The sequence below is a fragment of the Pseudochaenichthys georgianus genome, chromosome 13 (assembly GCF_902827115.2).
Source record: "Pseudochaenichthys georgianus chromosome 13, fPseGeo1.2, whole genome shotgun sequence".
In the NCBI taxonomy this organism is placed as follows: domain Eukaryota; kingdom Metazoa; phylum Chordata; class Actinopteri; order Perciformes; family Channichthyidae; genus Pseudochaenichthys; species Pseudochaenichthys georgianus.
The window spans coordinates 25037910-25061065 of NC_047515.1; the positions used below are offsets into that span (position 1 = coordinate 25037910).

Sequence of the window (23156 nt, forward strand, 5' to 3'; positions counted from 1 at the left end):
GTATGTTCAGCTGGAGGGACTCATCCCTCACCTGAACAACACTACTGCGGGAGAGAACTCTATCTTCCCGAGGAGGACATCTGCTGCCATGGACAAAGGTGATTAATTATTTGTGCATGTGTTTATATTTATCATTGAAAAACATTTGTAATTCAATGAGACGGTAAACATTTCTTTGGGGTCACTTTATTGTCTGGTATATGTTTTGGCCATAGACTTGAAGGGTTTTGGCTCACTTTTGAGTGCTGCAGTGTCTGGTATGTGTTTTGTGGGTGTTCAAAGATGAACTGACAGATCTGGAATTGTGCTGTTTCTCTTGTGAGTTAGGGTGCAGACAAACTCAGACAGGAGTGGCAAGGAAAAATTCTGTGTTATTGTTTGCATAATTTCTCCCAGACAGGAAGGCATTCCAACAGCCATGCACTGATCATGTGCCTCCTTTTTTGATTGCCTCTGGAAATTGTTGTGCACCATTGAGCCAAGGAATGACTGACTGTCTGGGTTTGCAACTGCATTTATGAACATCTGCCGTGTGTGGGAAGGTTTGGCAATACTTCTGCACGTCCCTGTTCTGTCTACCAGCGGTTTACTAAAACTTGATAGGGCCCTGACATTTAAGAGTTTACGAGTTACAGTATGTGCAAGTCTGTCCTTTGGTTGAATCTTAACTTATTCAGTACTTAAAAATAATCAAATGACAAATCCAGAGAAAAGTCTGACTCAGCAGCTCTTTTAGTTTAGTAAGCTTTGGGTCTTTTGGTTTATTTATTATTTCAATTTGTTGAATATAAATTACTCATCAATCCCTATCCTAGCTGACCAGCTTGAAAAGGATTAGTCTTTTTAAGTGATCTATTAGTTGGTGAAAAATTCTAGGGAAGCTAAAGACCCAGATATTTGTTTGAGGAGGTGGGGTAGACCACACCAGAGATATTAGGAGACTGCAGGTTGGATTTAACCAGACGTCTCTGCTGGAGATGCAAGTCGGTTTACTGATTAACATTAAACAGCCTCTTATGCATGTCTGATTAAAAAGATAAGACTATACGCTCCAGGCTTCAAGTCCTTTGTTATTTATCTCAATCACCTGATTTGATATTACAAAGCTATGTTTCCCCAGGCATGCCAAAAATGGAAACTCTCACTGCTGTGGGGGGGAAGCCTACAACATCTCAGACCCAAAGAAGAAGTGCTGTGCGGGAAGACTTTACAACCTGACTGGACAAAGTGGAGAGAAATATTATAACTGTTGTGGATCCCTTCTGCAAACCATAGAGGTAGATTTTGTAATAATAATGATACCCAAAACCATTTGGATTTCAACTTCACAACTGTTGTGAGTGAATCTTGAATATTATGTGTGATGTATCTGCGGTGACAAAATATTTCTATGATGAGAAACAGCCGAACCTCACAAGGCCAACAAACTCACCATGAGGACAGTACATGTGAGATTTACTTCACCTAAAACAATGCCATGTTTAAGATTCAAATTGTTCTTGATTATCTTTTGTCTTCAAATCTCAAAGAAAGTATGTCTTATTTTCTCATGAATATGACCATTCATATTATACATAACGTCTACTTCAAATGTAGAGTGTTTGCTGCTCCAGCGAGTTCAATGAGGTGCTCTACTCTAAAAAGAGTGGGTTCGGATGTTGTGGTCACCAGTACTTCAACGCCTCACTGTGGTCATGCTGCGCAGGCAGGCTGAGTCCAGCAAAGAACCAAAACAAGAGTATCAACGGTCAGTTGTGAGATGCTTGCCTAACAGAACAGTATCTGATCTTTGTCACTTTACATGCATGGTTCAGTTTCTGGATCTTAGCAATAATATATGTGTATTATGTCCTTTCAGAATCCAAACTCCTGTCCATAAACAATCTGAATGAATCAGATCTTTGCAACAAAAGTAAGATATAGGTTTATAATTTTCTACACATTTCTGTGTACATCTAAAGATGCCTCTTGACAAATGTACAGTGGTGCTTAAAACCGTTTGTGTTTATGTCCCTGTTTAGTGCAAATCGGAACAGTGGACAGTGTGTCTCTGAACAGCATCGTGTTTCGTGATGTGCTGGAAATCCATGGAAGAAATGCCACTATGACACATTTGGCCTTGCCTCACATCCTGAAGACACCTGACTGCTGCAGCTTCCCTAAACTGACCCCAGGAAAGATCTACTTCTTTGATGGAAAGAATGTCTTCGCTGATTTCATCCACGATTCTGTTCTCCAGTCACTCTATTTCATTTTTTCCAAGTGTTATGGTCCTTAGGTCACCACCTTTACATGTTACCACCACCAGTTTCTCTGTTGCTGTATTCATGGTCAGGGTTGGTAAATGTATCTGAAAAATCTTCAGTCTTTTATTACTTATCAGCTATTTAAAAAGTAGTTACAATATTTTTCTATTATCATCATCTTAAGGGACACTGTAATTAACACGCAGCCAACTACGGTTTTTAGGCTGACAGGCTTTTCTCATGCACTTTTTATACGTCAACACACCCTTGTGACTGACAGACATCAAGCCATCCCTCCAAAATGTCCAAGTATCAGGGCATTATTTTCAACAAACTTTTGCAGAGTTTTACTTGAAACTGATTTGATCTGAACTCTGTATTGACTTTGTCTTGACTGCCTTTGGACTGGTCTTGGAAACAGTTCAATACAGAATAAGCTAATGTGCTCTGGCTTTCAGTATATTATGCTAATCATTGTTTGTTAATTGTTATACTTTATTATTTGTATTCTTTCACTAAATTCCTAGATGAAAACTGTTTGCACACATGCCATTCACTCACATTGAAATGTAAATTACAGGATTTATCATGTCATTATTATTTAATAAAGCTATGACTTAATTTAAAAGAAACATCAGGGGTACTAATGTGCCATAAGGAAGCAAAACCTAATCGCCCAAACAATAAGCTGTGCATTGACATCATGTGTCTTTATTACAAACTATTAGGCTGCACCTTTTCTGTAGAGTAGCCTACTGTTCATCTCTGTACTGTATGAACTTAAACTAAAATATATTTTCCAAATCTATACTTGAATTTCTTTCTAGTTGAAGTAAGTGTTATAAACCTGGTATTACTGTCCATATCTATTGCATGTTTATTTTTTACGACAGGACATCCTTTTGTCCTTTGTGTTTTATACATTTTATCGCAATAAAATACAATCATAATACAACTTGTTATGACTTGCCTTATTTTGAGCATGAGCTTGGGGGCTTAAAGTAAAGACCATGACATGGTCTGTTGTTTTGTGTGTGCCTTTGTAGCTAAAACTATTACGTTTTCCATCCAAATTTAGCACACATCTTCACAGAACATTTGCAAACAATAAAACATCATGCAAACAGCTGTCCCACTACCCAAAGTAAGACCTTAGTGGGATTTATTTTTGCTCAATGCAAGCAAACGTATGTTAATAAATAATTATTACAGTGTAAGACTCTGGGGCATGGCCTTTACGACAGTATTTTTATTTGTATGTATTTTACATATACAGTATATGGTGCCTTACAACTATTCTGTTGGTGTTTCAGTGTAAGATCACCATTTACAGTAATACTGAAATAATAGTTGTCTTGTTATAAATAACCATTGACTAATTGGTGTGACATTTAAAGTATACTTGCTTTATATTGTGTTATTCCAGTAAGTCTCAGAGGAAGAAAAAGGGGTGTTCCTCTACATTGGGAAAATACCAAACATACCAGACATAATGGCAGCCGTTGAGATAAAATCGAAATACTTAACATGCCATTACGTATTAGCTCATTTAATTAACCACAACTACTTTGATGTCCCACTCATTTTATGTTTGTCTTACACTTAAACTTGAAAACTTGCCTAAAACAATGGAGAAAACTGCTCAGTTGAATATTTCTCCAATAGAAACACACTTATTGTTAAGTTTTTCGATTGAGATTCACACTTTCAAACTCAAACAGGATGCTTGAAATCTGATCAATTGGAAATATGTAGTGTTTGTAGAAGTTCTCTTCTCAGAAAGAAAAAGAAGTGTCATAACTTGACACTAACAGTGAGCGTGGACCAGATTGCATAAGGACCAGTATATCTGATACAGACTCAGGCAGTAAACACATACTGTATATTGTCTGTTTTATGCTAGGTAGAGCAGGACTGCATATGTTTGTGGCTCATAAAAAGAAGAGTCAAGATGGATTATTGAGCTGGTGATAAGCAGAAGCCATACATATACAAAGATCATTAAAGCCAGAGTTAATGCCACCTGTAGACCCAGATGCTGCCGTACTGACAGACTCTCAGTTGAGGAAACTGTTGCTGTGTAAGTAATGTGTTAAGTTGCTTTGAATATGCTAGGAGTGCATGGATGACGTATAGAAAGGCAGAGACAAGAACTGGACTTACAATGTGCTCTCCTGTTTCACCATACTGATGGTGTCAATCAGCTGAGCAAATATCATCGCTCTTGATGCTGTTGCCTCTAGCATTTGACCTTACAGCACACAAAGAAGAAAAATCCACTCTACAATGAAGACATATTTCTCCTGCTGCTGCCCATCCTTGATCCCTAGCAGGGAAACTGCTCGCATCTCCTTGCTCTGTGTGCTCATTGCTCTTTACATGCTGGCTGGCGCTGCCTTATTTTCGTCCTTGGAGAGACCAGCAGAGCTAAAGGCCCACCAGCTCTGGGAAAGGAGGCTAAGAGACTTCAGCTATGAGCATAACATAAACCTTGAAGACCTGAAATCCCTGTTGTGTCACTATGAAGAGGCCAGGACTGCAGGCATCAGGGCAGAACAAGGCAGAGCTCTATGGGATATACACGGTGCCTTCTACTTTGTGGGAACAGTAGTCTCCACCATTGGTGAGTCAAGAAGAATATGAGGTATAACTGGAATAAAGTATGAAAAATGGTAACATCAGCTGATGAATCCACAATTTATCAATTATCTTTCCAGTGTTCTGCACAACATCATTTTCATCAATGTTTTTTTTTTTAAATCATGTGGTTTAGCAGATTATCTTTGTCAAATGAATGTCCATTCTTTCAAAATGCAATATGAAATATAACACGGTTCGTTTTACTGTTAATTGCTAAGTGCAACATCTATTATTCTGACTACTGCAGCCAACATTTTTATGCCACACAAATCAAAGTCAAAGTCATAGTCACCTTTATTGTCAATCTCAAAATATGTTTGTACACACAGAAAGATCGAAATACTGTTTCCCACAGTCCCGAGGTCTAAAATAACACACAAAAATAGCAATTGACAAACCAACAGATAAAACAAATTGTTCAGCACTTCCTGACACAGAGATGATCCCTTTATGACCAAGCCATATATGTTCATGCAAAATAAATCATCCACAATTACACACAATGCACGAATCCTATGAACTGAATTATAAAGGACACATTAAGCCATATTGATTTGGGGAGGCATACAGGGGGAGTTGTTTTTAAACTCAATCAATCCAAATCCATATTCTACCTTAACTTGTAGAGGACAAACATGTTCTCAAGATAAAAAATGAAACAAGCCTCATCTCTGAGAATCAATTTACAGACTTATAATTGTATCTACTATCTTTAGTCCCACCCTGTCACTGTGGAAACCAAGCGACAGATGGCACAGAGCCCTGGTCAATTTCCTTTTAACAACAACTTCCTTATTTACTGACCGCTATCAGGATACTATGTGACACTAAAACACATCCTGACAAACTTTTTTCCCCACAATCAAATGCTTTACTTATCATATGACTCATGGCTTTGGCAGATATATTTTCCTTCCTCTAGACCACTGACCAAAACAAATAATCCTAAAGAATCTTTTCACATAGAAACAGAATAAACCTCACATGTGGTTCTCCTGGTCCACCCGATAAAGACATTTCCTGAAAAACTTGGAAGGGGAACAATGACAAAGCCAGCAGAAGACGTATTTTAATCATCCAAGTCAAACGCTCAGCCCAATATTTCAACTCTTTCCCAATAAAAATATTGGCAGCATGTTATTCCATCCCCTCTCCTCCCCTCTTCTCAACTGCTTTTCTATTCCTCCTAGCTGAAAGACCCTGTTGTACGAAAAACATCAAGTATATCTTTAAATATCTCTTAGTGAAAATGTTTACCTGTCAGTGGTGCCAAAGGAAATAATAATGTGGATAGGATATGGTAGCAGTAGGATAACATGGTGGGCTACCGCCTTCATTGCTGATCATACAGTAGTAGCATGGCTACAAGATTGGAAGTTCTGTTATTGCAACACTCCAGTGATCTATCCCTGTCAGTGTTGTTGTGAAATCCACATGGATTTTTGAAATGTGTTACTGATCAATGACAGCTTACTACTATATGAATACAGGAGAACATATGCAGGTCTCTGTGTGGTCTGTGCCCTCTGTGTACATTAATAGTCCAAGTGGCCTTTCAGTGTTCCAATACCAGAGCCTCATTGACTCTCGGATGTCCTCCAGACCTCACAAGATAGAGTGGGTGAAACCACAGGAACAGACACACGTGGTCAAGGATATGAGTAAGATTTGTTTTACAAGGAGGATGTTAGTGTAAGCCATAGTTTTAAGGATCGAGGTGAAGTTACTTTGAATACCTAACCCAGTCTCACGGCATGTTGTGTTATAGTCATAAAATGGGAAAATCGTGTTGGTGAAAACGAATCAATAGATTATATTTCGTGACTCTATAACACAACATGCCGTGATACTGGGTTGGATTACCTGATGTCAGATGTGGAAGAAGTACTCATATCTTGTACTTAAGTAAAAGTAGAAATACCACAATCTTGGAATACTCTGTTACAAGTAAAAGGACTGCAATGCAAATGTTTCTCAAGTAAAAGTCTTAGAATAAAAAAAAAACTTAAAATACCAAAAGTAAAAATACTCATTATTTAGATTATCCCATTTTCTAATACTATGTTTTGCTTACAATTATTGATGCATTAATGTGTTTATCACAGCTGGTAAACATGTAGGTACATCTAATTACTGTATATACTGCAGGATAGCTTATGAATGTTACTCCAGGTCTGACCAAAATCTTATTTAGGTATTGATTATATTTCATATCATAAATCTGCAAAGGAACCTAGTGTATGAAATAAATGTAGTGCACGATTAAGCTCTGAATTGTAGTGGGGAGAACAATTAAAATACTGAAGTAAAGTACTATCTCAAAATTGCACTTAAGTAGTGTACTTGGGTATATGTACTTGTAAAATGTTTTTAACAGATAAGTTTGTCTTAAATATTAAATAGATGCTTTACAGCAGCTGCTAAATTGTTTTGGGGTAAAGGTCACGACCTCACAGACATTAATTCAATTCTACCTCCTTGGGTGATTGGGGAATTGGTGAAATCAGTACAATCCGGTCATTAATAATACAAGAACAAACCGGGGGAAGGAGGGAAGGAGGGAAGGAGGGAAGGAGGGAAGCCAAAACCCCCGCCACGACCTCTGCTACTTGGCAAAGTTCAATATATCACATGGTCTCATTCGACCAAGGTCAATTATGGTTCAAGGGAACTTGGTGGAAGAACACTTTTATAGCCAAAAAGGATACTAGGCTTTTATGTTTTATTTTTATACACACCAGCATAAAAGTGTAACTTTGCCAGGTGCACCCTTTTATTCTTAAGCACATTAAATAAATCATTTCTAAATGGCCAGAATTATTATTATTATTATTATGCAGAACAATAGGACATATATAGACACCAAAGTTCTTCAGTGTTTTATCATCTCATTTCTATAGCTTTATAAGTAAAAAGGCAGGTGTTTTCTTGTTTTAAATATTACATAGTAAAACTTACATCCATCCTAATATTGCCAAAATGCACTTACTAGGCCATGGCGTAACACAACACATTTGACAGTGGTACAAATATAATTATATGTGCAAGGTCATTAATGGTATGATAGTGTCTGTAATTGCAGATGAGAGCTTTGACCATAAATGTTTCTTTTAGGGTTCGGAGTGACAGCCCCGATCACTGGTACGGGGAAGGCCTTGCTCGTTCTCTATGGGTTGCTGGGCTGCTCGGCTACCATACTCTTCTTCAATCTCTTCCTGGAGAGAGTCATAACAATGCTAAGCTTGCTTATATTTAGGTGTCACAGAAGGAGAATCAAACACAGTGGACTGCAGGGCCGAACCAGTGAAGATGACAGAAATTAAGACTGGAAACCATCTGTATACCAAGTCACATTCATCCTTTTTGTAGCTGTCCTGCTGGTTGCTTGTGGGGCTGCCTCTCTCTATTCAGTCATGGAGGGCTGGACTTACACACAGTCCCTTTACTTCTGCTTTGTGGCGTTCAGCACAGTGGGCTTTGGGGATTTTGTTAGTGGCCAGAGAGAGCACCATGAGGACATATGGACGTACCAGGTTGCAAACTGTCTCCTGATGCTCTTGGGAGTGTGCTGCACTTATTCCCTCTTTAACACCATCTCTGTGATCATCAAACAGGGTTTGGACTGGATGATGAGAACACTGGCATGGGTGTTTGGCAGGTTTCGCCAAAATATGCTGCAACTCAGACCACTACTCAAACTCTGTTTTCCTGACTCTGAACCTCCTATATGTTATTGTGAAGATGACACTGTGCATGGTCAACAGGTGCAAGCTACCCCCAGTTCAGGCCATGGCATGATGTGGCACTACTGTCTACACAATGCTATCGGTAAATGCCTTTGTGACAAGACTCAGGTGGAAACCGTGTGCCACAGAGAGATAGACAGAGGAATCTCTGAAAAACAGGAACAGGATAATTGTCGAGAGGAATTAAATCCACTGCTTACCCGGTTGAATAAAAAATTATTCTAAAATATAATATCAATAAACAGACAGATTGAAGTTTGAATTTTATCTGTTGGAGATTTAGCTTAATGCTAAAGCTATGTGGTGTTTTAACTCCCGGGAATTACCTGGCTGACCAGCTATAGGCTACTATGTGGATACAATACCGTTTGTGTTGTTGTTTCAATGAAGATTAGGTAGGCTCGTTATCAGGTGCAGAATAATAAAATCCATTTATTCTATATTGTTGTGAATCGTAAAAGAAGAGTCCATTTCTATTCAGATGTCATTCATACAAACAATCGTTGCGATACACTCGCGCTAAGGTGCATGGTCAGAAACCATATGCCCTTCCGGGGTCAGACACACCCAATCATATGACATGATACACCTTATACCTGTGCCCCGAATTCTGGTACTCTCTGACAAGAAGCAACCATAATAGTCAAAAACGTAAAGGAAATAAATCTTGCGTGTTCATTATGAACACCTGTTGCAGAAGCCTGATGGAATCACTGTATGAACTAAGTTATCAGTGTGATGCAAACTTCTGAAGCAATGGAGACAGGACTCGGAGAGACACGGGGAGAGCAGGAACATTGATGGCAAACACTGATTGTTTATTTGGGGCCCTGGCCGGAGAATTCACAAGACATGTGCTGTGCCACGAGTTGACACAGCGGTTGCCAAACCAATTCTGAAGATCTCTACCCCAGACCCCTGTATTTAACTAGTTCTGAGAGAATAATCAACATTGTGCATAACAAGATAAAGAACTATAACACCTCTATCAGCTGACGCCTTCAGGCAGGAATAGGGAGACAAAACACTGAGAGCACAGCAACCCAAGGTGGCAGGCCTGTGCTCAGTGAGGGCAGTACTAATAAACTGTGTCAAAGTTATGGCCCTATAGGAAAATATTTACAGTTAGTAGATGCATCTGTCCTTTACTTAAAATACATACTGTAGTCATCAAAGTGTTCAAGTAATTGTTTCCTGCTAGCGATAGATGAAGGTGAATATTATGAGAATCTTAACCACGCCTCCTGTACAATTCATAAAAGAACCACAATCAGTTGATCTGCATGAGTTCTCTTCCCCCACATCTGCGATGTTTTGCTTTGGCAACACACTTCTTTCCTAGCATGAAATCAGCTGAATTGAGATGAAAGAATGAATGGATTATAAGGGACAAACAACTAAATAAAAGGCTCTCATCTATAGGAGCAAGACTGAAAACACTTACTAACAATGTGGCCCATATGCTTTGTGTCTCTATGTTGTCTCTAAATTGACTTTTTTACTGAGAAATATCTTACTTCAGACCGACTCTGGTTTTGGGCCTATGCCCTTTATACCCATTCAGTACATCCATTACAGAAGGCGGAAAGAATGTAAAGAAGGACTTCTTGTAACCCGTGGGTGTGCAGATGTTTATGGCTGTTCCTGAATTTTTTTTAAAAACCCTATTGGTGAAGTGTTTACTCCACACCCCATACCAGACTTTGTGACCTAAAGTTTCTTGGAAAAATAAACACCAATCTTTTTATTATGTTTTACATTTCTGAATTTGTTTTGGGCATTCTTCCATTTCTTCTTGTTCCTTGATGTTCTTTTTACTGTCTGATGCAGCCTTGTGTCACTGTCACTGACCAGTTTTGGATGTTAACTATTGGAATTATTAGAGCAATGTCTCCCTCTCCTGGAGTGCTTTATAACTCACATTAATAAACTATACCGTTTACATTTTTAACACCAAAATCAAGTACATGCCCATGAATGGAGTTATTGTAAAGTGTTAGCATCTTAACATGAATCCCACTGAAGCCTGCACGGGGACTTAAGGGCATAAAAGATGTGTCGTCTATTCTTTTACAACAAATAATCCCTGGACAAGCATTCTGATTGAGCTGCAACTGACTTAGACAATTTGTGCAGACTTGTGGATAATGCTTTGTAGTTTTTGAGTGTACTCCCTTATGCAATAGGATGCACCCATCCTAAGTACCCCTGGAAGAAATAAAAGGTCTGGCCATTGCAATAATCTTTAGATGATATAACTCTAATATGCAGCTGGAACGTCAAGACAACATTAATGTGTGGTGGGCACTGCTTTTTAGTGTCAAACACTTAGTTTCCTGCATTCTGATTAGTTTTTATGCAACACTTAGACAGAGCATGCGGATAAAATGGGGGAATGCAGTCTCGGCTCCATTTGGTGTTGGTAATGGAGTCCGCCAGGGGGGGCTCCTCTCACCATGCCTTTTTAATATCTATATGAATGATCTATCAGATGATTTAAGTGTCTGTAAAACAGGGTGTGTGATTGGTAATGTGATTGTAAACCATCTGTATGCCGATGATATGGCAATTGTTTCTCCTAGCAGTGCTGGTTTTCAACAGTTGCTAAATGTTTAGACAGCGGCGTGTCTTATATATACAAGGCAACATGTTGGCTAGAAAATTCTCTTGGTGTTCAGATAAGGTTAAGGTGAACCTCTTTAGAGCTTATTGCACTCCTCTCTATACGGCCCCCTTGTGGGTCAAGTATAAGAAGGCGAGCCTCCGGAAGCTCCAGGTTGCATATAATGACTGTTTGCATATACTGCTTAGAAAACCAAGGTGGTGCAGTGCAAGTGAAATGTTCTGTAATGCACGAGTCAACACGTTCCATGCACTCTTGAGAAATCTAATGTACAAATTCATCTGTCGATTGAATGTTTCTCATAACTCATTGTGCTGCTTTCAAATCCGTGTTTCAGTGCTGTACGATACCAGTCACCTCTGTGGAAACATTGGTATAACTGCCTTTTTTTATTTATATTTGAGTGTTGTATGTTTTGTAATAATGGACCAAGAGTCTCTTTAAATAAAGATGATGATGATGATGTAAACAATATATATACACACTACGCCGTTTATTTTCTGTAAACTGTTATTTAAATGCAAACATTGATACAAACAGGTCCTTATGCCACAGTAACAATACTTACAGTTTCATAAACGCACAACGTGGAACACACAACGACCCGTTCACTTGCTGAAAGTCTGTTTATAACCGGCCGCGCGCTGCACGTGACTAATGACGTTACAGTAGGCTTGTTTGAGACACAATAGCCGCGTTCACACTGCGGTACTTTTCCCACAAAGGTTCATGCGAACTTAGTTCATGATCGCGTTCACACCAAAAAGAGCCGGTACTAAAAGTAGTTCATGCGAACCTTTTTACCCCCTCGAAAGTCCCTGCTAGAGAGCAGGGACTTTCGAACGGCTCTTTTTTGAGAAAAGAGCTATATTTCTGATTGGCTGGGCGGATTGCAAACCACGCCCCGTAAAACTCCCAAAAAGTTTTGTGAAGCCGCCATTTTATTATCCTCGCATTAGCATTATTAGCATTAGCATTAGCCCAGCGCAGAAACGCAGAGAGACTAACTTATGGCAACACAAAATAAAACATGGGAGCGGTGGAGATGAGGAGGTGTCGGCGTTCTGGCGATTTACTCGGTAGGCCTCAGTAGAAGCTGCTGGGACTCCCAGCAGCTTCTACTGAAGCCAGTCCCCAACTCCGGGGACTTCCGGCCGGGGACTTTGAGCGGCAGTATACGCCGTGAAGTGGGTTGCGGCCTGCCAGTAAACCCAAAGCAGAAGAAGAAGAAGAAGTGACGTCAGCGGCTTCATTTGCCTAATCCACCCCCAGGGACTTTTTCTGGTGTGAACGCGATCTGTACTTAGTTCATGCGAACTAAAGAGTTCGCATGAACTAAGTTCGCATGAACCTTTGTGGGAAAAGTACCGCAGTGTGAACGCGGCTATTGCGGCTCGCCTCGAAAGTAGACCAGAGTAGCCGATCGCAGCCGGGGGAGGTGTCAAAAAGCTCGCCTGAAGTCGGACAGCTCCGAGTCGGCTTCTTCTTCTTCATCTTCTTCTTCGCATTCTTCTTCTTCTTCTCTCGGTTTTTGGCGGATTGCAAACAACTTTAAGGTGCATACCGCCACCTTCGGTTTGCATTTATAAAGAATGCACACATGTGTTGTGTCGTTAATGTCAGATATGTACTAAGTAAATACATGTGTTCCTGCTCAAGATTAGATTCAACTTTATTGTTATTGCACAGATTACAGGTACTGAGACAACGAAATGCAGTTTAGCTTCTAACCAGGGGGGTATACTACGAAGCAGGATTTTCGCTTAGCCGGCTAAATTCAGGGAAAACTCCGGCTTTCCGGTCCTATGAAGCTGGTTCTCTTTTGAGCAGGCTAGATCTCTATGGTAACTTATGCTTAGCGGCTAACCTGGTCGGGACCAGGTTAGGTTGCAGGCTAAGAGCTCAACTCAGTGAAAGCACTGCCTGCTGACCAATCAGAGCTCAGTGTGCGGAGTTTAAAGCGATCAAGTCATATTACAGGAGAAAGGAAATACAGAAAAGCTGCCGTTGCAGGAAAGACGGCCGGCAAAAATCACCGACTGTGTGAACGTGAACATTAATAGAATATCACCTCCATCTTCAGAGCAATCTGACTATTATAACATTAGCGTTAAGAAAGCTTACTTAAATATCTGCCACGACATAAGTAACCGGATCAGAGTAACATTAAGTACAGTCCGCGGCATATCACTTCATAATGTATCATATATTTCCTTATCTGAGTCAGCTGAGCCGTATCTGGCCGTGCAACACTCACAGTGTCACATACTGTATGCAGAAGTATTATTTTAAGCAACACATTAAGTTGACGAAACACTCTCGAGTCAAATGTAATTAAAGTCAGATCGTGTCTTAGAGACGGGGCAGTGATATCATAAACCTGTTAATGTACGCATTCAAACACTTTTACCAGCTGTATTCACCTTGCAGGTGCAGCTATGTGGCTTTGATCCTGGATAAAGTGTTTAAGTCATGGATATTTAATTTAACTTCTTCATATGTCTAATATTATAGTTGACTTTTCATTCAGGAAGTATGACGCTGCGCTGTCAGTACGCTTCTCCATGTTTGTGATTGGTCGAATGCTCCAAATACCACCTCTTTCATGTGAACGCGCACCTAACTAGATAGGACACGGCTGGCTTGAGCGATCCACTTGATAACCCGTGTCGTAGGACCGTTTAGTGAGAGCGCGTATGTTTTGGATTAGGCCAACCGGCTACCTCAAACATATCCAGGTTAGGTTGAACCAGCTTCGTAGTATAGGCCCCAGGTGCAACAAGCAGTGAAGTGGAAAGTAATGTACACAATCTACAGAATAACATAGAATGAATTGAATGATGAATAAACAGTGAATCAGCCTGTGAGCAGTATGAACAGTGTGTATGAATATGCTAAGATATATAAAGTATGAAAACGGTAAGCAGTATAGTATAAAATATATAGATATTAATTTCATGATGATAAACATTGTGGAACAATGATGAAAAATGGGAATGGATGTGGCGATGTAAAACTGACACAAAACAACAACAAACTTTTGCCAGCCAATTGGAGAGTTTCATCAGCAGCACGTGGTAAAAACCACCAATGAGCACTCAGCTCGAGATACCAGCGAGCCGTTTCCCATCAAGCATTTCGCTTCCGCAGCTCGTGGAGAGCAACTGCGCCAACTCGCCTCGCCTCCCTCTCAAGGCTGCGGGCGTCTTTGTCCCGCGAGATCTCAAAGTCTCATGTGGGCGAGCCTCCAGAGCAAGGCTGAAGTCGAATAGTCCATTTAGCTTAGGAACCTTCCTAAAGGAGTGAAATGACCCGGAAGTCCCTCAGTGGCAGCCATGATAAGTGCCGTTCGAATTCTCCAGAATGATGAGAATGATAGGAAAGGAGGTTTCAAACTTCCTTTATAACCTCCTTTAGCTTAGGAACCACTGGACCTCCGTAACCGACAGGAGAAGCGAAAATGCTGCCCCACAATGCCTTGCAGCCGCAGCATTTGCCGTCACTCAACAGTCGGCCGTTCACGGAAACAACCGATTATGACCGAGAAATTATATCATGAAAGTTACGGTGCTTATTAAGCATTTTAAAACATAGGTGGTAAGTTGGCAAAGTGCTTTGTTTTGAACGTTCATCAGTATTATAATCAAAAAGAGAAATATGAACGTTAGTTTTCACTGAAATTATCAAATAAAGTCAACATTTCAGTCTTTACTGAGCTGTGTGGGGTTTTTCAACTTTTAAAAGATGTTTGAATGGTGATATACACAGAGATAGATGTTAAGGACTAACGTTTATAATAAATACATTTGTATTGATTTTAAGATCTTTAGTTCATACAATCATACGTATTGGGATCATTTGTATTAATGTGGACCGGAGGGAGAGGGTGACGAGCATAAGTTTCACTTTCCTTTTTTATTTCAATTCCAACTTTGGTCATGAAGAATATGTTTCTCTGTTGTCCACGTTCATAAAGCAAAGCAGCAGCATCAGAGCACGGAGCAGAGTCTCTAGATGAGTTCACAGCAGTCCCTTGTTCTTATTAAACATCCATGTTGTAGTCCGCTGTATAGAAAACTGTGGTTTCCATAGTTTCCCCACAGCAGCAGCAGACGCACACAATGACGTCCGCTGGCGCATCATAAACACGTTGGATAGTGAAAGTGCATTCGGATTCTCTAAAGTACCGGAGTCTCTTCTCCTAAGTCCTTTTGAATTCTCCTATCCACTATCCCTTAACCCCGTGACGTTTCACTCAGAGGTCAAGGAATAGACGATAGGGTTAGAACTTAGGAGCTGATTTTTAAACTATCCGACTGCAGCCCAAGTCGGACAAAATGACTAACCATCATGCAACGCACTAGCAAGACGTTGATCGCAACTGCGCAGGTCTGCGCAGGTCTTGCTTGTCTCAAACAAGCCTACTCATGACTTTCACGTAACACACACTGGAAAACGCACACACATACACACCTGGAAGGGGCGGTCTCTCCCTAACTCCCACCAACAACAACATTGCCTAAATAACGAACTTTTCCACCTCTCTGGCCTCATTCTGTGACTCACCTCCTCCTCCTCCTCCTCCTCCTCCTCCTCCTCCTCCTCCTCCTCCTCCTCCTCAGTTCTCTTCTCCTCATTCACAATTCCCCAGTGGGGCCTCACTGTCAGCACGCCTCGAACAATGCGCCATGTCGGAAAATACAACACATTCTTGATTCATTTAAAATTACCATTTGTAACTGAGAGGAGTGACTGCTCATTTCTGCCGAGATGCTCAAAGGGTGAGACGCTGTGTCTGAGAATCACTGACTAGCAGAATTTGTATATTCTGGAGCAGGGCCGTATCCAGGATTTCCTAAATACCGAGGTCCAAACATGCTAGGGGGGTTCGGGGGTATACTTCCCCGAGATTTTTGGGATTTTCATGATCTAGTTAGGTGCTTTTTAAGTCCTGTGGGGGGTCACAAATTGGATACTATATTGATTTCAAACCATGTCAGTGGGCTGCAGCATCAATTCTTTTTTTAAATGTAATGCATAACAATCAGTTGAGTGTTACTATTAATGATCTGGACATGCAGAAGAGGCTAAAGTGATCACACAACATTGTCAACATTCATTTTCCATGTCTCTCTCCTTTCCATAACCTGCAGCCTCTCTTCCATCTTCTTTAGTCTCTCTGTCTTCTTCCTGTTCATTACTCTCTCTGTCCTCTACTCTTTCTCTTTGTTCAATCTCTCCCTCGTTGCTCACTTCTTGCTCCTCCTCACTTGTCGTTCCTGCCAGTGAATTAAAATCAATTCAGCAATTTAGTTCATTTCACTTGTTTGTTTGCATTATTTTTTTTTAACTTTAAATCAGTTTTGTTTGATTCTCAAAAGAGAACAAAGATGTAAGCAAATTGTGTTTTATACAATTGTATGTTATTATGACATCATAACAAAGATGTTGTTTTAAAATTATGCCTATTGTCTATATTCTAAATGAAGACTACGTTATAGATAGATGGGGTTATTAAGCCTACATTCGTTTGTGTGACTATACCTGCAGTTCCTCCCTGGCTTCCATCACTTTCTCTCTCTCTCTTTCTCTCTGCCTGTCCTGTCTCTTCCTTACCAAAACTGAGCTTCGACTGACGTAGTCTTTTCATTATATCTGAGTCAGTGTGAAAAGAAAACAATACAATGTTATATCTTCAATGTTTTACTCAAATTGAAATGAAAGAAAAGCATTACAACGTTTGTTAAAAGGTAATCCTTCTGACATTGGATGAATGTAATTAAATAGCTCTCTAGCTAGTTTATTCACGCGATTTAAACTAAAGTATAGCCTATAGCTGCAATATAAGTTAGTGTGCATGTTGTCGGACGTCCACTGACTAACGTAGAGCGTTCACACAGGATCTGCTGGTCATATGATGTCCTGATGAACAGAAACACAAGCAGCCCGCTGGACTCAGATCTCTAGATGCCTCATCACTCCTCCTCTGCTCCGGTTCAAATCCGGGCTGCGGTGCGGTGGTTTGTTGATACATGTCGTCTTCTTCTGTTTGCTTTAATCGAGGCTATGTAGTTATGCAGCGCCCCCATCGGCAGTAAATGGAAGTACTACAAAGAATCCCTTTTACTGCAATTATATCACAAATTTTGTATACACAGCTCGGAAAAAATTACCGAGGTCTGGACCTCGGTGACCTCAATGGTGGATACGGCCATGTTCTGGAGTGGAGCTGGGTGGAGGAAATGAGGGCAGTGGATCATCACGGTGCGGAGAGGAGCAGCGCTTCCACTGCAGCTCGTGGTAGCAGCTAGCTGGTCCTGCTGCTGCGGGTGCAGCGGGTCAGTTGGCGGGGGCACCTGTTCTTCGTGGTCCAAATCCTCCCGGTTTTCATAGTGAACATCGGGATCCTTGTGGATAGCAGGGTTGTCCGTCTGGACCGGCTCCGTTGGAGAACGCGGTCGTTTACGCTGACTTGTGACTGTGAGAAATGTTTCCATTTTCGATCTACTGAGAATTAGCCAAGTAACAGTTCACGCAGTAAATTACAACGACCCGCCACTGATAGATCCCGCGAAAATGTATCATATTTATACACATTCTCGCGGGCTGCGAGAATGTGTATAAATATGATACATTTTCATATCAAAACAATGGGGTTGCTAAGCCGTTGCTAGGCCAATTGTTGGAGTTGCTATAGCAACTCCTAGATACCCCCTGGCGCTGCCCCTGCCCTCCTCTCTCCTCGGTCCCCCTTTGAAATTTGAGTATTGAGAAGCCTCTCTTGCGTCTCTCCATGTTTCCCTGGTGGGAGGGACTAGTCGCAGGGAAACGACGCAAGTGAGGGACGCAAGGAATCCATTTAACCGAAGTGAGAAGGACCCACTCTCTCAAAAGTTGGGCAATTTTATCATCATGAGCTAATGAGCAACTCTCATAGGAATGAATGAGGCCCCGCCTCCCACGCTGTATCCAGTTCTTATTATACATCCATGACCCTAAACCCTTTTCTAGCGCACTCGAGCTGGTTTCTCCAAAATGACCTACCCCACCTTTAACAGATGTTATTAATGTAGTAAAACCACCAGGGGGAGTGTGAGGAGATACGTGAAGTGACTTTGCTAGTATTTAATGGTTTTAAAATCGTAGTCACATTATTGGAAAATTAGAAAGGTGTTGTGTAGGTTGATTAATTTATTAAAAATAAAAACGACACAGTGACTACATTTCTTACATCTTCATATCTTCTCTCAATTTAAAATATATATATTTTTATTAACCTGTTCCTATTTTGTCAGATCCAATCAGCTGACATGGGACAGATCATGTGACCCAGCTGCTGTTTTGACAGGAAGAAATGTCAAAACTGTTCCTGTTTACTGTCGTTTAAATCTCTGTTTTGAGGCTCTGCTCTGGATATCTTTGTCCTTAACAAACTCAGTGGCGTTTTTATATGTACAAAAGTGGTGGTGGGGCACGAACAACTTAGATGTGTATATATAAGCTTCTGGTGCTTTTTTAAACATGTAAACAAATAGCTGTAGGCAGTGGCGTAACAAGGTTGTGATTGGCCCCGGTGCAAATATTGTTTTGGGCTCCCCCGCCCATCGCCCCAAACATAAGCGCACGCTGATGCGCTCACACACGCATGGACATACACAACCACTCAGAAGTGCCACATGTATAGGCTATCCAACCCAGTCTCACAAAAAAACATGTAATAACTACGTTGGTTCACAACGTAGGACGTAGTATTTCTACAAAAACGCCTCTGAAATTGTAAGATCCCTACGTTTTTTTTCACCATTCATTCCAATGGCTGGCGTCTACAGTATGTCACGTGATCTTCAAATTTCTCCCTGCAGAAAAAAAAAACATGGCCGAACTTCGTTTTGTTCTCGGTGTAAAATGCCTATTTTAAAGTTAGTTTGGCCATTAAAATGCGTTTTGATGTCATTTGATGCGAGAAGTATGAGTTGTTATTTCAGATTATGTGTGCAGTGGATGTACATGATCTTTAGTTTGCTAGTTATTACGAAGATTACTTCAGGAAATTGTGTCGATACAACGTTTTCATTGTTACCAAGGTGGTTGCTAGGGACGCTGCTATCGATATTATTTCTGTTATGTTGTGTAACAGTTTAATAGTGTAATCTTTATTGCTACCCCCTTCCCCGTCAATGTATAGTGTTGGTCCACAGCGCAAACGTATTAGTTTAAAAAAATCCGCATCTAAAATTGTGGCATAGATATGTTATTTTCCCCTTTCCCAATTTGTAAGACAGAAACTTGACATACAGGATTAATTACCTGGGAAAATGCTCTTCTGCACCTGGCCTAAATACAGGACTGGATATGATCACAACTAACTTTCTGTATCTCTGCAACTTCTGTATTATAGAATGAAGATAGAGCTAACGCAGTTCCATCTGGTGACGACACTCCCGAAGATCCAATGGTGAGATCATTTAGCTAAATGTGTTTATTTTTGCTTAAATATTGAAAATATAGACATTTTATTTTGATATTGACATATAATGTGTTAACCTTTTTATTAGGAGCATGTGTTTGACCCTACCTTCAATGGTGAGAAGAAGATCTATGCTGGTTCTTTAGTTACAATGGCAGCTCTCCTTCTTCTTCTCATGGCTTTTATCCTGAAGCATGGCGACAGGCAGCGACCAAACACCTCCTCGAGCTCCTAAACTTTGTGGTGCCCGGATGTGTGCCAAAGTCAGTGTGGTATTTAGATAAATACTTTCTTGATTATAATGACAAAACAGAAATTCATTTTTACTGTCCCAGATGTGCAAACTACCTCGGTGTTGAACCAGGTAATGAGCGTGGGGTGTGCCAGCAGAGCTTGAACAGAAAGGGTCTACTTGAGAAGGCATACTATTTCCTTGTAATGCCACTTAAAGTGCAACTGAGAAATATACTTGCCAATGTCCAATCAAAGCTAGGCAAGCATTTCACAAGAGATGCCTCCATTTCTGATATCAACACTGGAAGTGAATACAGACACGAGGCTCAGGAAGTCAACACTGACAGTATTACACTAACCTTCAATTGTGATGGCGCCCCTGTGTTCAATTCATCAAAAACTTCAATTTGGCCCATCTTGTGTACTATCAATGAATCAATTCAGCATTTGTGTTTGAAGACATGAATGGAAAACTCTTGCAGTTGTACTCTGGCATGCAATCAGTTTCATCACAGATTTTTAAGAATTTGTTGTCATATCAGAAAGTTGTAAGAAAAGGAAATACTTTACTCCTGGATTCAAGCAGAGAAATGCAAGATTTTTTCTTTCCCCTGACCAGTAGTAATATTGTTACGAAGTCAGCAAACTTACGAAAACAGTACACCCACAAGGTACCAACATCTTAATAGTGTAACTGAATGTAAGCGTTGTGTGTATAAAAACATTTTAGTCACCACCAGAGACTACAGGATGCATTTCAAAAGAAATAATTCAGTAATAGAAACCTCAAATTGCTTTGGTATGGTAGAGTCCTTGGTTGTTGTACCAAAACCCTGCAACTGTGAAAGAGGTGCAAACTGTTGTTGCAGAGAACTTCTTGTTTTCTACAAGCCATTGCAGCAGGAGCACATACAGCCAGCTATCGATGATGCAGAGATCCATACAACATTGCAACATTTCATGTAAAAGTAAAGATCTCCAATGAATTGTGTGTATTGACTTGTGAGGACATCATAGCTAAATGTATTGCAATTGAACATGGGGGTAAGCTATATGTGATGAAAATGCCTGTGTTTGAGACAAGTTAAATGTTGAGGGCTAGCACAAACTGTTGAGACTCAATTTGTCTGCACATATATGATGATGTTTTTATTTATGCTATTATTGTTTTTTTATAATTCACTGTTTGATCATTAACTGTATTTTGTAATGCATATGTGTTTGTGTCTGTGACTGGGTAAATCTGTATGGATATTTCTAAATATGTGAGTAAAACGCCACATTGAAGCGCTGTATGAACTCAGTTGTCTCATTCAATAACAACATCGAGAACATCTTTATCTAAAGTGTAATTCTCTGGCTATTTTGTGTGAAGATGTGTTGAAAAAGAAGATGAAAATATATGTTACCTAAAGGTAAACCAACTAAAACCAGCAATGAAAAATACTAAACAAGGTATAAGACTTGCATTCACATTTAAAAAAAAATGCATACAATGGGACTTGAGTGATTATCATGATACATACCATGGTAATGTCTGTAGTCCCATTTGAATACTCTATGGAGTACCAGTTATCTGAGGTACCGCGGCATGTACTATAGTATCGGAGGTACCATGGTACATACCATGGTAACAGCTGTGGTACAACGGTATGTACCAGGGTTATACCATGGTATGCATCATGGTAACATCTGAGGTACCATAGTACGTACTGGTACACTATGGTACGTACTGGTACACTATGGTACGTACCATGGTACGTACTGGTACACTATGGTAAAATCTGAGGTACCATGGTATACCATGGTACGTACTATGGTACACTATGGTAACATTTCTTATGGGCCACAGCGAACTAAGAAGAGGATTAAACCTCTTTCCTTGATGTTTGTCTCTGGGGAATGGGCCGGTAGGCCTTCATAGACCGGTTGCTATAATATAGCTTTTGATCTTGGCGTCGGGGGTCTCAATAGCGCCATAGAGTCCCCTTGGGGGAACTGTTGGACCACAGCCAAATCCAGCCTCTCCTCCTGGCTGGCTGGAGAAGAAGGTTGCACAGCCACGGCCACGGATACAGCTTCACTTGTGGAGCTAGATGGCAATGATGGTGGTGAGGCAGGTGAGCTATCGTTAGCCTCCGGCTCCGGCTGCCGCTGCCGCTGCACGTCAACATTGCTAACGTTAGTGCTCAATTTTGAGGACGATGTATGACAAAAAAAAGTCTAATTTTGTCAATGTAGCTGTTACATCTCCTTGTTCTCTCTTGTCCTTTCTCTTTTGAGCGCTGCACTTTTGCTTTGGTTTGCTGTACATTATAAATGCAAGCTATTACATTTTTTATAATGCTGCCGAACTTGCTGCTGCTAGCTACAGTACAGTATCAATCAATCAATGTTTATTTATATAGCCCAATATCACAAATGTTACATTTGTCTCAGTGGACTTCACAGTTTGTACAGAATATCAGTATGACAATACGACACCCTCTCTCCTTAGACCCTCACATCGTACAAGGAAACATTTCCAGAGAAAACCCACAGTTTAAAGGGGAAAAATGGGAGAAACCTCATGGAGAGCAACAGAGGAGGGATCCCTCTCCCAGGACGGACAGACGTGCAATAGATGCCGTGTGTAAATAGTACAGGTTGATTAAACGGTTAGCTCCTCACGCAAGGTATCACATGTCATGAAAGGGAGCAAGGTCATTGGACAGACAAATTACAAATGAATTTAGGTTGCTTGGTTACTTTGAAGACTGCGTGAAATCAATGCCATTGGGGCCCCTGGCCAGCTCTGGGCCCTGGTGCGTTGCACCGGCTGCACCGGCGATAGTTACGCCACTGGCTGTAGGCTATCCATGGTTCCGATAGAGCACATATGTCAAACTCAGGGGTCCGGGTATAAGGAAAACACAGACACTCATCACCGAGGTCACAATATCAATCGATCCACTGCCTCACACATTGAATTGAAAAATACTCCGAGCATGTGGAGTGTAGTTTTTACAGCACCCATTCTCTTAGACCACATGTGTCAAACTCAAGGCCCGGGGGCCAAATCAGGCCCTTGGTGGATTTAATTTCGGCCCGCCGGATAATTTTGAATTACTATTAGATCTGGCCCGCCGGTATATTGCATGCACACCTTCACTCAATCCTGAGGATCTCCTAAGCTCAGAGCCTGACCCCAAACATTGATG

At 40.7% G+C, this 23156-nt stretch overlaps 1 protein-coding gene and 2 long non-coding RNA genes across 3 annotated transcripts; all 3 read left to right on the forward strand.

The window, feature by feature from the left end:
* Window positions 1–1711: 1711 nt before the first annotated feature.
* On the forward strand, window positions 1712–3113 carry LOC139434998 (uncharacterized). The gene is made up of 3 exons (XR_011644268.1): window positions 1712–1747; window positions 1859–1912; window positions 2022–3113. It is a non-coding gene; the product is annotated as an uncharacterized lncRNA (long non-coding RNA).
* A 1419-nt stretch (window positions 3114–4532) lies between these two features.
* Window positions 4533–8684, forward strand: LOC117457025 (potassium channel subfamily K member 13). The gene is given in 3 exon segments (XM_034096892.1): window positions 4533–4869; window positions 8001–8533; window positions 8628–8684. Coding segments are annotated over 3 exon segments (927 nt in total).
* An 8316-nt stretch (window positions 8685–17000) lies between these two features.
* Window positions 17001–21226, forward strand: LOC117457842 (uncharacterized). The gene is made up of 3 exons (XR_004553366.2): window positions 17001–17735; window positions 19654–19710; window positions 19811–21226. It is a non-coding gene; the product is annotated as an uncharacterized lncRNA (long non-coding RNA).
* Window positions 21227–23156: the final 1930 nt, after the last annotated feature.